Source organism: Camelus dromedarius, chromosome 16, assembly GCF_036321535.1.
Source record: "Camelus dromedarius isolate mCamDro1 chromosome 16, mCamDro1.pat, whole genome shotgun sequence".
Classification (NCBI taxonomy): Eukaryota; Metazoa; Chordata; class Mammalia; order Artiodactyla; family Camelidae; genus Camelus; species Camelus dromedarius.
Genome location: NC_087451.1, coordinates 20,863,624 through 20,878,763, shown reverse-complemented (window position 1 = coordinate 20,878,763; position 15,140 = coordinate 20,863,624). Strand labels below are relative to the sequence as shown.

At 51.2% G+C, this 15,140-nt stretch overlaps 1 protein-coding gene across 4 annotated transcripts in view; it reads left to right on the top strand.

Annotated features, from left to right (window-relative positions):
- Window positions 1-15,140, top strand: part of GAS7 (growth arrest specific 7) — a 184,350-nt gene that overhangs the window by 104,818 nt on the left and 64,392 nt on the right. For all 4 annotated transcript variants that reach the window (XM_031467632.2, XM_031467634.2, XM_031467633.2 and 1 more), the window contains exon 2: window positions 12,678-12,798. In XM_031467632.2, the coding sequence (XP_031323492.1) occupies window positions 12,678-12,798 (121 nt within the window). The remainder of the gene's footprint in view (window positions 1-12,677; window positions 12,799-15,140) is intronic.

Sequence of the window (15,140 nt, the reverse complement as noted above, 5' to 3'; positions counted from 1 at the left end):
TCTGAATTGCCCAGGGACCTTGAAAATTGTAGAGCCTGGCTCTAGGGTGGGGCGAGAGCTTGCCTGTTTTTTTGTTTTTGGTTTTTTGTTTTTTTTTTTTGACGGGGGAGGTAGTTAGGTTTATTTATTTATTTTTTAGCAGAGGTGCTGGGGATTAAACCCAGGACCTTGCACATGCTAAGCACTCACTACATTTCTAATCAGCTCACAGAGGATGCCTGGGCTCCTGGTGCAGGGACCACACTTGGAGAAGGATTCTGGTAAAGAACTGAGACCAATCCATCAAGTTCTGACAGTTACAGCTGCCCAGGACCTGGCTGCAGAGCCCTGGGGGTTCTGGTGTTTCTGGCCTTGGCTGAGGATGGTGGCCAGGAGGTTTATGGGGAAGAAGGGATTAGCAAGAAGATGAACACTGAGGGGCATTCAGGGAGTGGGGAGGAGCCCAGAAAAGCTCTTGGCAGAGACCGAGGTGTGTGGGGTGCGGGCCGTTGGCGGGTTGTGCCCAGGCTGCAGGAGTGGTGTGAGGGGTGAGCAGAGGTGCTGTCTGCCCACGAGCCTGGAACAGTTCCACTGGAGGCTGCCTTCCATGCTAGGCAAATTCTAACTTTGGACACAGGGACACCCAAGATGCTGGGATGGACGTCTGGTTCTAGGCTAAATAGAGCACAACCCTGGGTGGCTCTGGGAGTGACAGGGAAGGGGATGGACACAGGCCATCAGGATAGAAGAACTCACCAGAACTCACCCTGGTGAGAGGCAGAAGCCCAGGTGTTTGGGGCCTGGGATGCGTTCCAGGACAGTCAGATGCCTCTAAATCCTGTGTCTACACTTGAATGTGACTTTTTTCCTACTCCAACAATTGCACGTCTTCAAAAATGATAGACTGACATCCAGAAACATCGACTATTAGGCTATATATTTAAAACAAACAAACAAAAAACCCCAGCCCTGGAGACCATCTGGTCCAACTTCCGTATTCTTGAGATGAGGAAATTCCATACCAGCGGAGATGAAGTGGCTTGCTCAAGATCTCGCAGCAAGACAGCGGCCGCTCCGGGCCTGGGCACTGCCGCCTCCCTGTTCACATCCTGTGTTCTTTGCCCTGTGCCCCAGAGCCGGGGGTACATCCCCCATAGTCATGTCCTCGGCTGTCCCATTCATCTAGTTTCCAGGAGCAGAGGCTCTGAAAATGACTTGGGTTGGTCAGAAGTGTGCCCCTTCTGATTCATAGAAACGGTTCCAGCCCCTCTGAGCCATTATCTCCCTCCGGTGCTCAGGGTTCAGAGCCAATTAGGACTCGCTGAGAACCAGCTTGCAGAGTCAGAGGCCTTTGATTGGAATCACTGGGAGCATGGGCCGTTGGGGCTGCAGCGTAACCGGACTGCGTCTCGGCAGTGAGAAGACTGGCTGCCCTGCGTTTCTTTTGGTGCCCGTGGGCTTGCAAGTAGCATCCGCCAAGCTGGACCAGCTGGATGGCGGCCACGGGCCAGCTGTCAGAGACTCCCAGCTTTGTGCCCTAATGGGCTCCAGTCCACCTTCCTTTAAAACGGCACTAACCCCCCCCCCCCCAAGCATCTGTGGGCAGCAGCTGTGTCACCTGTCGTTGAAGTTTCTTTCTGGCAAGCAGGCTGGTTTGCATGAGGTGCCAAGCCTCTGAGTGCCGGGGCTAGCAACCTTCAACTCCCTCCCTCACTTCTGAACTTCCTAGGTCAATTTTGAACAGGACAGAATGCTTGGGAAATTTGGTTATGGGGTTTTCTTCAGAGTCAGAAGAACTTGAGAGTACCAGAAAGAGTGGCATAAGGCATCTTGGGGTTTTGCACCTTAATACTAAAGAAAGGCTGTATTTCTTTTTCTCTTCCCGCCTGTCCCCCCAACCCTGTCCCAGTACCAAGTGCTGGCATAGCTCTCTTGTTCCCAGGCTTTTTCCTCTGCGAAGGGAAGCTGGACCTGGAATCATCTAGAGGGGGCTTCACCCTGGCAGGAGCTCCCTAGGAAGAGTGTTGCTGCTGTATGAGCCTCAAAGTGTCCTTCAAAAGCATTTCCCAGGGCAGGCGAATTGACATCAGTGTAGATAGAAACTAGTATAGAAAATCTCAGGTGCATTTTGAGATCCTTTAGAACTATGGGAAGTGCTAAACTCTGGCCCATCTCCTTCCTCTGACAAATAGGGACATCTCAGCCTTAAAGCGGCCAGAATAGTGACCTGTGGCAGAGGAGGAGAATTACATGTTCAGCCTCCACGTAGAGGTTTGGGGTATAATGCCCATAACTTAGTATCCTGGTTTGGGCATAAATTTCATGATTTCCAATTTCTGCTAATTGTTTCACATTAGTGGCATCTTTCCCCCTACCAATTCTGAGTCTGGAGTGAATGAAGCAGGATCTCCAGACCAAAAGAGTTTCAGACCTCTTCCTCTTTGGAGCCCAAAAGAGTTTGGGGGACTTGCACAGGAAAAGAAAAATAAAAGGTAATGTTTCATGGACATTTATGTTCCTTGCCAGGACGTCTCTGTCTTCGCTTTTGCTTATGTGGCCGCTGCTTTTGCAAGTTGGCGCTGGGCATTTAAATCCCTTGAAATTTCTCTTATGGTAGTTTTAGGCTCTGTTACGAAAGACGTTCCTCAGGGTGCAGAACCCCAGTGTTTGAGGGCTGGCAGTCCCTGGTTTTACAGGTGAGAACACAGAGGTCCAGAGAGGCAAAGGGGACTGTAAATTACAGACAGCGTGTTGCCCGGGAAACACAGTCTCGTTATGCCCAGACCCCCGGTACTTGCTGCAGATGCTTGTGAAAGTCCCAATGTGGAGGTAGGATGTCAGAACAGCCCCTGCTATTTTTATCTGCCAGGGGAGGGGTAGGAGGAAGGGAGCCAGCCTTCTCAGCAGCCCATCAGGAAGCTGGGTTTGAATAAAATGTCTCTGTTAATCACAAGCCGGTGAGCAGAATCACTTGGATTTTTCCTGCTCAGAAGCCAGATGCTGGAACAGGCTGCCGGGAGCACACTGCCTTTCCCTTTCAAAGTCAGGCAGACCTGAGAAACGGGACAAAACCTGGGGTCTTTCTCTGGGGTTCCCCAAGCCCCTCTAGACTCCAAGGTGGGGAGGCAGCTGCGGCTTCCCATCTTATTCCTGGAGCCGTTCTCATATTCCAGGACAGCTGTGGGAATCCCCTTCCCCACGTGGCCCTCACCACAGCCAGGCGGCCTCTGGGCACCTGCTCCAAACCTCGTAAGCAGCACGAGTGACTGTGCTGTTCAATGGCACAAATCATGCTGTTCGGGTCAAGGTGGAGATTCTCCCCAGAGATGCTGAAGAGCGTGTTATCTCTCAGATCCCTGTCATGACGGACGGTGTCACCAGGAAAAGCACCAGCCGTCCAGAGTTCCTCATCTTTTGCATTGTCTCCTCTCGAACCTGTTAATTGGCTCTTCTATCTTAAATCTGTCTGCCAGGTACAACAAGAATAAAAGTCTCTTCCCTCCAGGGTCGGTGAAATGGGGCTCATGCAGGAAGGTACCCAGGGCCCACGGGGAAGCCACTTCCTACACGATCGATTCCTTCCCGCCCCTCTGCTGCTTGGCCCCCCTGCTGCTTGGCCCCCAGACACTTCACGGCCATGGCATAGCTTCCGAACCAGGAGGGTTCATTCATTCCAGCTCATTCTTGTAATTCACGGTATTGTTTACAAAACTTTTCCATCCATCCTTGCCCCGGTGGAGACCCCCATGGTTTCCAGTTTAGCAAGTTTTCCTGCGAGGGTTGACTTCCTGTCTCCTTGCATGGACTACATTGTAATTGTGTTAATCAAAATTCCTGGTTAACCAGATCATCCTCTTCCTTTTTGGGGTCAGAAAATACAGAGTTTATTGTTCTGTGTTCTCTGCCTATTGAGTCCTGAGAAACAGGCCCAGTGAGTTGATTGGCCCCCAGGGAGGCACTGGGGGCTTGCAGATGGAGATGCAGAGTGGCTTGGACTGTCTTCCAGGAGCGAGACATGTCTGCAATGCTCAAAGCGGTTCAGCCTGCAGGCCCAGGGCTGGCAGCTTGGTGGATGCGGGCACCCCCAGGGCACTGATGTCCACCTCTCGTAGTGGGCACCAGCGGCAGCCACAGGGCGAGGCTTCCTCTAGCAGCTTTGTGGATGGAGGACAGTGACAGAGTCGCGTGGGGGATTGCAGAAGGTAGCTGATGCAGGCAAGGAAGAGCAAGGCAGATGCTCGTGGGGAATGGAGCTGGGGAGTCCAAGTGAGCCCCCGTCTGGGCACATGTAGGTGTCATCCTGGGAGGCTTTTCAGCAGCGGATACAACATCTGGCATAAGCAAGGGGAAGTGGGGTGGGGGGAGGGGGGTCCAAGCCAGAGGGATGTGGATTATTGCTGTGAATGTGAGCCCATCCACCCATCCACTCTGGCCAGCGAGGCCTGAGGATGCCTGGGTACCGGGTTTAGAAGAGTTCTGGGACATTTGCATTTAAGTGCGGAGAGCCTGGTTTGGATATTTCCTTTCAAATGGACTCCAACAGGCAGCCCTGCCAACCAGGTGATTTATAGATAGGGGGGGGTGTGAGGATCCCCATGGAAGGTTCTGGCAAAACCTCTAAGTCAGTCTTGCTTGCTGAGGAATCCTGCATGCAGAGAAGTGGAAGGGAGAATGGTGTCCCCATGGCTCTGTGGCTTCTTGCTGGGAAAGGCTGGAGGTGAGCCTTATGGTTAAATCCCCTTTCACCAGGCGTCTAAGCAGAGTGGATGAAGGGACGCAGAACAGCTCAGACTCGGGCCGGGCAGTGGTTAGAGTTTTCTCTGAGCGCTGAGAACTTCCAAAGGCAAACAGAGGGTGCAACTGAGTCTTCTGGAAGCCCTGGGCCCCTAGGAGCTTTCCCTCATCCAGCGAAACGCTTCGGTCCCAACCTGTCCAACTTTATGGACTCCAGGGCTCAGGATTCCCTGTGGAGGAAGGTCTTTGGTCTCCAAGAACTGTGTTCCCTCTGGCTGCAAACGTGTCCTCCTCTGGGGAAGAGAGGAGAGCAGATACCAGATGCCAGAGGAGGGGAGCCACCAGCAGGTACCTGATAGGCTCGGCACGGGTGGGGAGAGGAGGAAAGGGAGAGCGGGACCTGCTTCCTTCCTCTTGGTGTCCTCACTTTGCCCTCCCACCCCGTGACCTTTTCTAGTATTACCTGGAACTCGTGATACAGGTTACTATTTCATTTTTTATGCTATATATTGAGAATAGTGACACATACACATGTTCTGTAACTAGGTTTGTGATGATGACGTACACATTTTTTTTTAAAGCTTTTGGTATTCAGCCCTGGCCCTTTTGAACTGGAGGTCTTCCTTCTTCACCTGTGATGATTTTAATCTTTCAGGCAGGTGGAGTGCATCTCCTAACCACACGAGTGGTAAATATCCTGAACCCTTGTCTGTAACGCAAGGTGTTTCCATCGCTTTCACTCTTGAAAGACATGGGGGCCACAGAGGAAGGGGTCGGCGTGTTACTGCGTTAACAATCCAGACGGGGCTGTCTTTGGGACTGTGGTCACGGAGGAGCCTGAGGCTTATTTCTGCTGCTTTATTGGAGGCAGGTGCCCTCCTCCCACTTAAACAGTTGTAGGACTTAAGCCTCATCTTTGCTGTGTAAACGTATTGTTAGAAGGGCTTTGCTTGTTGGGCTTTGAAAACCCGTTTTGCCTGGAGCCGCACAGGACCTTCCACGCGCCGCGTGCGCGTCTTCTCTGAGCTGAGGGAAGTTTTCTTTTCCCCCATTAACCTTCCTTTATAGTTTCTTTTCTGTCACAGCTTTTGTTCTGTTCACTTCTTCAGGAACGCACAACATCCATATCTTCTGTCGCTTCTGTTTTCATGTTTTCCCATTTCCTTTGCATTCTGGGGAAAAAAGTTCGTAAGTTTGTTCTGCGCATAATTCTTTTTCCTTTCTGCAGTACGAATTCTGTCTTCTATTGTAACCAATGTGGATGTTCCTCCTGTTACTACCTTTTAAATTTCCCTACAGTTTGGAGCATATCCTGTCCTTCTTTGATATCTTTTTTTTTTTTAAACCATCTTGCCTTTTTTGTATCTGTTCTCTCCTTATGACTTTTTGCTTTTGTATGATGGATGCTGTATCTTCCTGCCCACTTTTGAGGTTGCTGAATGGTTTCCTGGAATTTTTTTTTTTCTTTTCTGAGACCAGATGAGCTCTCAAGTAGAAGTTTGTGCTTCTCCTGAGGCTTTCAGATACTGTTCCTCGGTCTATTTTCTGCACTTAAACGCTTTCTTATCTTGTCTCCCCCACCTCCCTGCACTCAAAGTTGAACAGTTGGTTCACTCAGATCCGTGAAGAGCTGGGGTTTGCTCACAGGTAGGGCACACACACTGCATGGACTGCCATTCTCTGCCTACTTGTTTGGCGAAATAGCCTCTCACATCTGTTTAAAGCCCAGTTGCTACTACAATTCCCAGTTTTCATTTGTTCATTCATCCATCCATCCATCCATCCATTCAGTTTTCTGGGTACTGAACAGAGACTAACACTAGGAGCAAGATGGACATGGCCTTGCCTTCCTGAACCTTAGTCTGTTTCTCTGTTGTGTGACTTCTTGTCCTCCTCCTCCCTCTGGCCAGGTCTCCAGATCTCTCACCCCTAGAAGAACGTGAAGATGGTGCCAGTGTCCATCCTCTCCCCACCAGCCTGTAAAACTGCTTGTGAGGACTATACTTCCCAAAATGCATCGTGCTGTTGCCATGGGTCCCCTCCTTCTTCCCCCAGCTATTTTCTGTGAGTCGCTCTCTATGGATAGAAAGGCAGCCAGAGAGAACAGTACTCTCACCTGTGAGACCGAGGCAAGGTGCCCGATATTCGTGTAGACACAGACCCTGAGGCTTGCGGCGTGGGTGTGGGAGGAGGCCCTGCTTTCTGCCTTGTGTCTTCAACCTGGAGTCGGAGCTCATTTATCCTTGGGTAGCCGTTCCTGGCTTTGCACAGGAATCTCTCCACCCTAAACAGGTGTCCGGCAGAAAGGCATGGGGAGGACGTGACTCTCCAGTTTCCTGCCCAGCCAGGACTTGGTCTTCTTGGTGGCTCCCTTGCAGCCCCGTCACTAATTGGCTGACCCACGTTGAGTGACAGTGGAGGCCACTCCTGGCCGCTGGGTCTGGACTGCTCCGGGCGCACCACCAACAAACCAGTTCCCAGAGACCCATGCCTCCCAGGCGCTCCCAGGCACACCCAGCCAGGTCCTGGCTGCTCCCAGGTGTCCCAGCTGGCCGTGTGGTTGGGGAAGGAAGAAGTTGCTGGAGAGTTCTTTGTGGAGAAGCCTTCAAGCCGTGCCAATCACAGCAGCGGGCTCATTAGCAGTCATTGCCATGGCAACGGGTCTGCCAGAAAGTGGCTCGTTAGGCTGACAACTTCAGCACTGTTATATATAGATCTGGGTGTGGGGGGAGTGGGGGTGTGGGGCCCCGTGGATATGCCTTTCTTTAGAGCTCCTATTGCTTCTGGGTTTGGGATGTGAGAGGACGTGGAATAGGAGGACCTTAAAACTGTCTGATCCGGCTGCGAAATCCAGTATCTGAAGACCACCCGTTACCATTGGCGAATAACATTTGCTCACAGCTGCAGAAGGTAGGAATCAGGTGCTCCCAGAAGTCTCCTGAGGGGAAAGGAGTTCCGGGTTGAACTTGAATTGTGGTGGAGGCTGTGGGGAGCGGAGTGTGGGGTTGCTACTGCCTGAGGGCTGCAGACACAAGATCAAGTCTCTCTTAAAATAGTCTATCTGAAGGGTCTGGGCTAGGGGCTAGACCCTTTTCTTTAATAAGTAGCCATGCAGCCATACACTGTCCTTTTGTAAATCATTACTTCCCTGTTCGCAGTTCTGGTGTCAGAAGTGATGTTTTCTCTCAGTGGCTCCCCTCTAAAGCCGCGGACCAGTCTCTTCTGAGTTCACAGAGCATAGACGCACCTGGGACGCCTGTTAAAAGGCAGCAGGCGTCCCAGACACAGGTTGATTTGATGTGTGAGTCAGGGCTCTGGAATCTACACTTTAACCCACATCCCAGGGGAAAGACTGGGTGTCCCAGGGACCACACTCTGAGAAACACTGCTGTAGGGGGATTTGCTTTTAATCTCTGAGTGACTTCCCTTTGTTTGCCTGCTCTACCCACCCCCACCCCGGGGGAAATCAGTAGCCATCATTAAGAGGAAAATTCCTTCGGTTGTGTTGTTTTAAGTAAGGAGACAAGGAAGTCAACCCGCAGCCGGGGAACGTGACTGCCTGGATGTGGGTGGTGATATTTCTGCCCGTCTCCTTGGAAGGCATATGCTCATTTGGAGACCACGAGACAGGCAGGAGAATGAGTTGCCATCCTCCTTCAGTGGGAGCTGGGACGTCAGGTGGTCCAGGTGAAGACATGGAGCTGCTCATGGACAGCTGGGGAGAGACAGGCTGAGGGTAGCCAGGATTTGGATGACTGGACAGAAGTCTCTAGGACAAAGCTAGTATTTTCATGTTTGATTTTACCATTTAATTAGCTGTGCAGCACTGGGTGAGATATTAAACTCTGAGTCTCAGATTCCTCACTCTAAAACGGGAAAGAAAAATGGTGTTTGTGTGGTAGGCTTGTGGTGAAGATCAGAGATAAGTATGTAAAGCACCTGGCCCAGTCCTTGTGCGCTGTAGCATTTGGTGAGCGGTGAGTGTCACTGTCACGGCCACACATGGGATCTGTGCTCAGATGTTTCTTGAGTACCTGAGACTGGAGTTCTGGAGTGCTCTAGAGACTCTTGCTATTCCATAGGAAATAGGGTGAGTGAGTACGTGTTCACCTGCCTTCATTTGCTGGGGCAGAAGCTCCATCATTTTCTTCCGATTCTCAGAGGATGGGCTGTCATGTGCAGTTGAGCAGGTTGTTTACTGAACAAGGGGGCCCAGACTAGGGAGTCAAGGAGGCTGAAACCCAGCCTTGCACTCAGGGGGCTGGCCTATCTGGAGGAAGAGACAGCGTTTTCTAATTCCCGCACAGCCATCCTGGGCATTAGGTTAAGAATTTCTGAGCTGGAGTAAACTGTCTTCATCTCCCTCGACTCCCACTCCTTCTGATCTTGTTCCTTGTACGCGGGGCCCCCAGTCCCTGGGCCAGCCTCACCACTGCGTCTAGTTCCTATTCCCATGGGAAAGAGATGCCAGAATGGAAGGGGAGAAGCCACAGGACTAGGGAAGGGAAGGGGAGGATTTGACTTGGAAGGAACTTGGAAGAAAAGTAATTAGAAGAATAGGTTTGGCAGAGACCTTAATTACTGGGTAGTCACTCAGCTGAATCCCCTTGACGGCTGTGGGGCAGCTCTCCCACGAGGCCTGCCCGTCCACGGCCATGACAAGTGAGGTAACCATGGTGGTTTGGGCCTCTTGGATGAGGGCCTGCAGGTGGGGAAGCCAACTGTGTGTGTGGTAAAATACACATAACATAAAATTTACCATCCATGACCTGTATACATTCACAGTTTTGTGCAACCATCACCACCATCTAGTTCCAGAATGTTTTCATCACCCCAAGAACGAAACCCTGTACCCATCTTCCCCCTCCCTCAGTCCCTGGAGACCACTAATCTGCTTTCTGTCTCTGTGGATTTTCCTGTTCTGGGCATTTCATGTCAATGGGATCACACAGAATCTGGGGTTTTGTGTCTAGTTTATTTCACTTAGTGTGACTTCACCGTTCATCCGTGGGTTAGGGCATATCAGCCCTTCATTCCTTTTGCTGACTGAATATTCCTTTTTATGGATACACCACATTCGCTTGGTCTGTTCATCAGCTGATGGACACTTGGGTTGCTTCTGCCTGTTGGTGATTGTGGATAACGCTGCTGTGAACATGTGTGTGTAAGTGTAGTGTTTGAGCTCCGTTTCCAGTTCTCTTGGGATGTACCCAGTTGTCTCCATGTCTTTGACCCCTGACTTATCTCAGGCCAGCCAACAGGAATAACTTCTATCTGGGAGAGGGGAGAAGGCAAGGGGACTGTGGCGGCCTTGGAGGGTGGTGGCAGAGCACAGATGGCAGGCAGAGCAGGGACCTTGCTAGAGAGGATTTGGGGACCATCTTTGCCACAATGGCCACATTAGGAAATTGGCTGAGTTGGCCCTGGTGCCCCCTCTCTCTGTCAGCACCTCTTGGCCCTCCTTGGCTCGGCATCAGAGATGCCTCCTCCAGGTACCTTCCGAAGGTCCTGCGTTTCCTAGATGGGGGACACCTCGGAGCAGTCACAGCCCCTCCTTGGTCATCAGTGTCCTTAGTTGGAAAGCAGGGCTGCTCTGACCCTACAGAATTAAGTAAATTAACTGGAGTCATTCTAAAGAGAAAAGTACCACCCAGCTGTGGAGATGGGATGGATTTCATTGATCGATTCCGCAGGTGGGACCCAGAGAGTCAGGCAGGTTCCGTCCACCAGCCCAGATAAGGAGAGGCCTTCTCACCAGAGCATGTGAGTCAGCGTCTTAACCCATCAGCCTCCCCTGTGGGTATGTGTTTGCCTTTTAAGTTGAGTAGTCCTGGAAACAGACACCTCAGGGAAGTGACTGTGAATGGTGATGTTTCAGCTGCTGTGAGAGTTGGGTGGAGGCTGGGTGTGTGCCCCTGAACTTCCCATCACAGGAGGCAGAGGCTGTGTGAAGCTTGGCATCAAATGGTCCCCTTTTGGCTGGAACTCCCATTTTTTTGAGTACGATGGTGACAGTCACTGCCTTAGGTCCCCAGTTGGTTATTAACCTCCATGGCATCTTCTACAGCTGGACTAATACCATCATCCTCTATTTCACAGATGTGGCAATAGGCAGGTGGGGCGAGTCATTTCCCCGGGTCATATGGCGGCTATGTGGTCGCGTCAGGATTAAGTGAGCCTGAGGCCACAGGGCTGGTTCACTGTGCTTCTGGGTCCCTCTCTCCTCGGCCACCTATTTCTGGCCGTGTCTATCTCTGACCCTTGGTTAACACCCCTTAACAAGTTCTCATTTCTTACCAGGTTATTTAGACAAGCACCCATCTGGCCTTCTCTTCTTAGATTATAAGTTACCTGAACTCAAGCAGAAGCAACCTGGTTCTAGACTTCTTCTCTCAAGCCAAGACCTTCCCATTCCTACTTTACGCCCAACTCCATTCACCCAAAAGGTCCACCTCCTGCACGTGGGATATTTTATATGTACAAGCCCTGTGCTCATCATAGGGCTATTGGTCTTGCATGTATTTTGACCACCCGTCGATCGGGAGAGGCGAGAGCAGTGTCTAGACGCCCAGGTAAACATGCTCAGGTGTGTGCTTGGGCTCGGTGAATGTGCCCTGCTGGTGAGGAGGCCTCCTGGCTGCCGTCTTTAGAAGCCAGCCTTTCACACGGAATCAGAGAGGCACTGCGGGTTGACAGGTGTGTGGGAGACAGAAGCATTTGGGGCATGGGGGAGGGCTTTTAATTAAATTGTGAAAATTCGTAATGAAACACGCACCGTGACTACGCAGAGGGCCACGGGGAGGCTGTTTACTTGAGTCCCAGGAGCAGCTAGGATTGGTCTGATCCCGCTGAGGGCGTGCAGGGCACACCACAGGGAGCGGACGCTTGTGGTTTCGCAGCTTCAGAAAGCCGAGAGCAGTCTGGGAGCTGCGTGTCTCTACTGCTGGCTTTCAGTCTCTTATTTTCCTAAGTAGGGGTCCTTAGTGACTGGAAACCGCCTCTGCAGGCCTGGCTGGGGAATGCTGAGGATGCTTGGGAAGAGCTGATGAGCTTTAATATTTTTTATTATTAGTCCATCTTTGTTGAGAAATTGACAGCACTTCTCGTGTGGCTGGAATTCTGATTTTAGTCAGTTTTCTTTCTTCGCAAGGAACAGCAATTGAATGGGCTCATTTGGACCCTCTTTCCTTATCTTTAAATGTTCTTGAGCTAACAACTTTTATTTCTGTGTTTATTGAAGGAAATTTAGGTGGAGGAGAGAAGCAAAAAGAAGAGACTACAAATTCCCTGTCATCCCACCACCAGGAATTGTCTGTTTCAGCCTTTGTATCTGCATCTCGTTCCTCTGTTACATATTTTTCTCTCATTTTGTTTTAAAGAAAAGTACTACTGTGCATGGTTAAAAGAATTAAACCGTACACAAGTGCGTACAATGGAAAGGAAGCCTCTTTCCACTCAGACTCCCAGTTCTCCTTGCCAGAGTGATTTGGATACTAGATTAGGAAAAACCCACCCAGCCCTTCATCAGTTCCCGGACTTGTTATGGAAGTCCGCTGCGACTTGCGTTAATTACTTCTGGGGGGTTCCCACCCCAGGCCCTGGGCCTCGTCTGCTGCTGAATTCGGTGGTCCTGGGGATTTTCAGATTCCGCAGTGGGAGCCCTGTAAGTGGGTTTCTAGCGGCCAGGAGGAGAAAGCTCCGCTCTGCTAATTGACTGGCATCTCCTCTGTCCTCTGGGGGGAGCTGTCCCTTCTCCGGTCGTTCTGAAAATCAAGGGCTCCTCCCGCTCAGGCAACCCCCGAAACACACACGTGGACGGTGACCTCCCCTAGGGAGGCCTGTGGGCCACACACCCCTCAACGTCGAGACACACCAAGGAGCCTTTATCTGCCTCTGACTTCCTGGTTGAAAGACAGCTGCAAAAAATGCCACATGTGTGTGACCTTTCCGTTCCTCCTCCACAGAAGCCTGGAATGGTCCCCCCTCCGCCGGGAGAGGAAAGCCAGACCTTCGTCCTTCCACCGGGCTGGCAGAGCTACTTGTCCCCCCAGGGCCGGCGCTACTATGTCAACACGGCCACCAACGGTGAGTCTCGCTCCGGGGAGCGTCCTGCGCCAGCTCCTGGGTCCTCTGTCGGGGGTGGGGGGCGTTTCTCCCCTCCCTCCTCCACCTCCTGGGTTTTAGCCTTTTCCTTCTGAAGTCTACCTGCAGTGAGATCTTGTCTTCCCCGCCGGGCTGGGTGGGAGGGGGCCGCGCCTGGGTGGGGAAGGGTGCCCTTCAAGGTCAGGGTCATCCTTGGAACCCCACGACCACCTGGCATCTTTGTGGAACTCAGCTTCATGGTCTGGGGCTGTGTTTTCCAAACTGGGATCTCGGAGGGGTCTACAGCGCACAGCTGGTTTAAGTCAAGTTAAACAGGTTAAGCTACTACACGATCTCTTGGAACCTGGGATGCACTAGTGGCTACCTGAGCAGGGCTTAACGACAGTGAGGATTTCCTAATTTCACCACAGCATCACTCTCTCTTCCCTGAAGTATCTCACTGGCTGGCATTTCTTAGAATGTTCTTTGGGAAATGCTGGGGCTCCTTCATGATTTATTCTAACCTGTAACAGAAGTTTTCTGTGCATTTCTGAGTTGAGTTAGGCTCGTACCTCCTTGCCCGCAATTATTGTGGGCTTCCTGGGCCTTCACAGCGACACCAGGATCCTAGCAGGTAGGCTGCAGAGTGACCTGCAAGAAGGCCAGAGAAGGGTTATAGAAGGAGGAGCGGCAGGATTTATACAAGGTGTGCAGGCTGTGGTCCTGGGCCGGGGAGAGCAAACCCAGCCAGCGACTCTGTCTCTCGACCTCCAAGACTCCCCAGGGAAATTGCCACGAGAGAGGAAAACACAGAAAGTTAGACTTGGTGGGCCTCACAGAGGTGTGTGCCCGGGCAGAACGCCAGGTCCTTCCCAGATGCACCTGTTGATGCGTCACTTCCCTCGCCTGTGCCCACCTGACTGATGGCCACCTTTCCACCGGACGGCACCGTTGACATGAGTGATGTTTGTGAACCTGCACTCGGAGGGGACCTGGTGACAGGAGAGCCAGCTGCTGTTTAGACCAGAGCCGCAGAGAAAGCAGCTGACAGCTGCCACTCGGGGTGTTGGGTTTGTTTATACTCCCTGGCAACCTGGCCTTCTGCGGGCTCGAGGGGTTGTTCTCGTTGACAAGGTAACCGGGGTTTCTAGGAAAAGGGAAGTAGCACTGTTTCTGACCTTTCTAATCATAAGCTTCCTCAAAATAAACACACGAGCAGCTTTGTGTTGTTATCAGAGTTTGAAGTTTCAGAGGAAACTGTGTTTATGTGCAGTGCCCCATCTGTAAAGTGCAGGAACTGGTCCATGTGATGCTGAGATCGTTAAGAATTTGGCTTCATGTCCTGAGTGAGTCACTCTGGAGCAAAGGGGCATGAGGTAAAAGTGGCTTTCTAAAGTCGAACTCATTTTTCCAAAACAGCCATAGAACAGTCCATTGCTAGTGTATGCTCTCCTTAATTTAACTAGTTCCCCCTTTTTTAAGGGGATATTTAAGTCGCATTTTACGTTACCAGACATCAGAAAACTTTTTTCCTGAAGCCCAGATGTTAGCATGTGCCATGGGTCAGCCCTGTCTTGTGGGTCCTGAGACACAGGCCAGGGGTCAGCAGATTTTGTCTGTATAGGGCCAAATAGTAAATATTTTAAGCTTTGAGGCTCATGGGATCTCAGTCAGAGCTACTCTGCTCTACTACTGTCACACAAAAGCAGCTGTAGACGATAATAACCAACAGGTGCAGCTGTGTTCCAATAAAACTTTATTTATGGACACTGAAACGTGAATTTCAGGTAACTCTGGCTTCTTTTTTCAACCATTTAAAAATGTCAAAGACTAAGGGTCTTAGTTAAGGAGTTCCCGCCTGTATGATAACAGAGTGGCCCGGGGTTGGCCCACAGGCCATAATGGCTGCCAACGCCACTCCAGGCTGTCTGCCATCCCCTGCCCAGCCTTCCCCACCTTCTCCCATGTGCTCGCCGCAATCCTGGCTCTCAGTCTTGCGTTCTAGACACATGCCAGCTTTATTAATTCATTGTTTAATTCATTTTTTATCTGTTTGGTTGATTGAATTATTTGTTTAACGAACATTTACTGGGCCTCAGATCTGTTCCAGGCAGAGTGTTGGATGCTGGGGATATAGTAATAAAAAAAAGAAGCGGGCTCAGCTCTCAAGTGCTTGCCGCCTTAGAGTGGAAGCAGACTTTAAATGAATCTGTGTTTGATGACAGTCTTGAGCAGGGCTGTGAAGGAGAGAAGTCCAGGCAGGGTGTTTTGAGAGCATGTCCCAGGGAGACCCTGGGAGGTCAGGGGAGGCTTCCTGGAGGAGGAGGTGCCCTTCAGCTGAGACA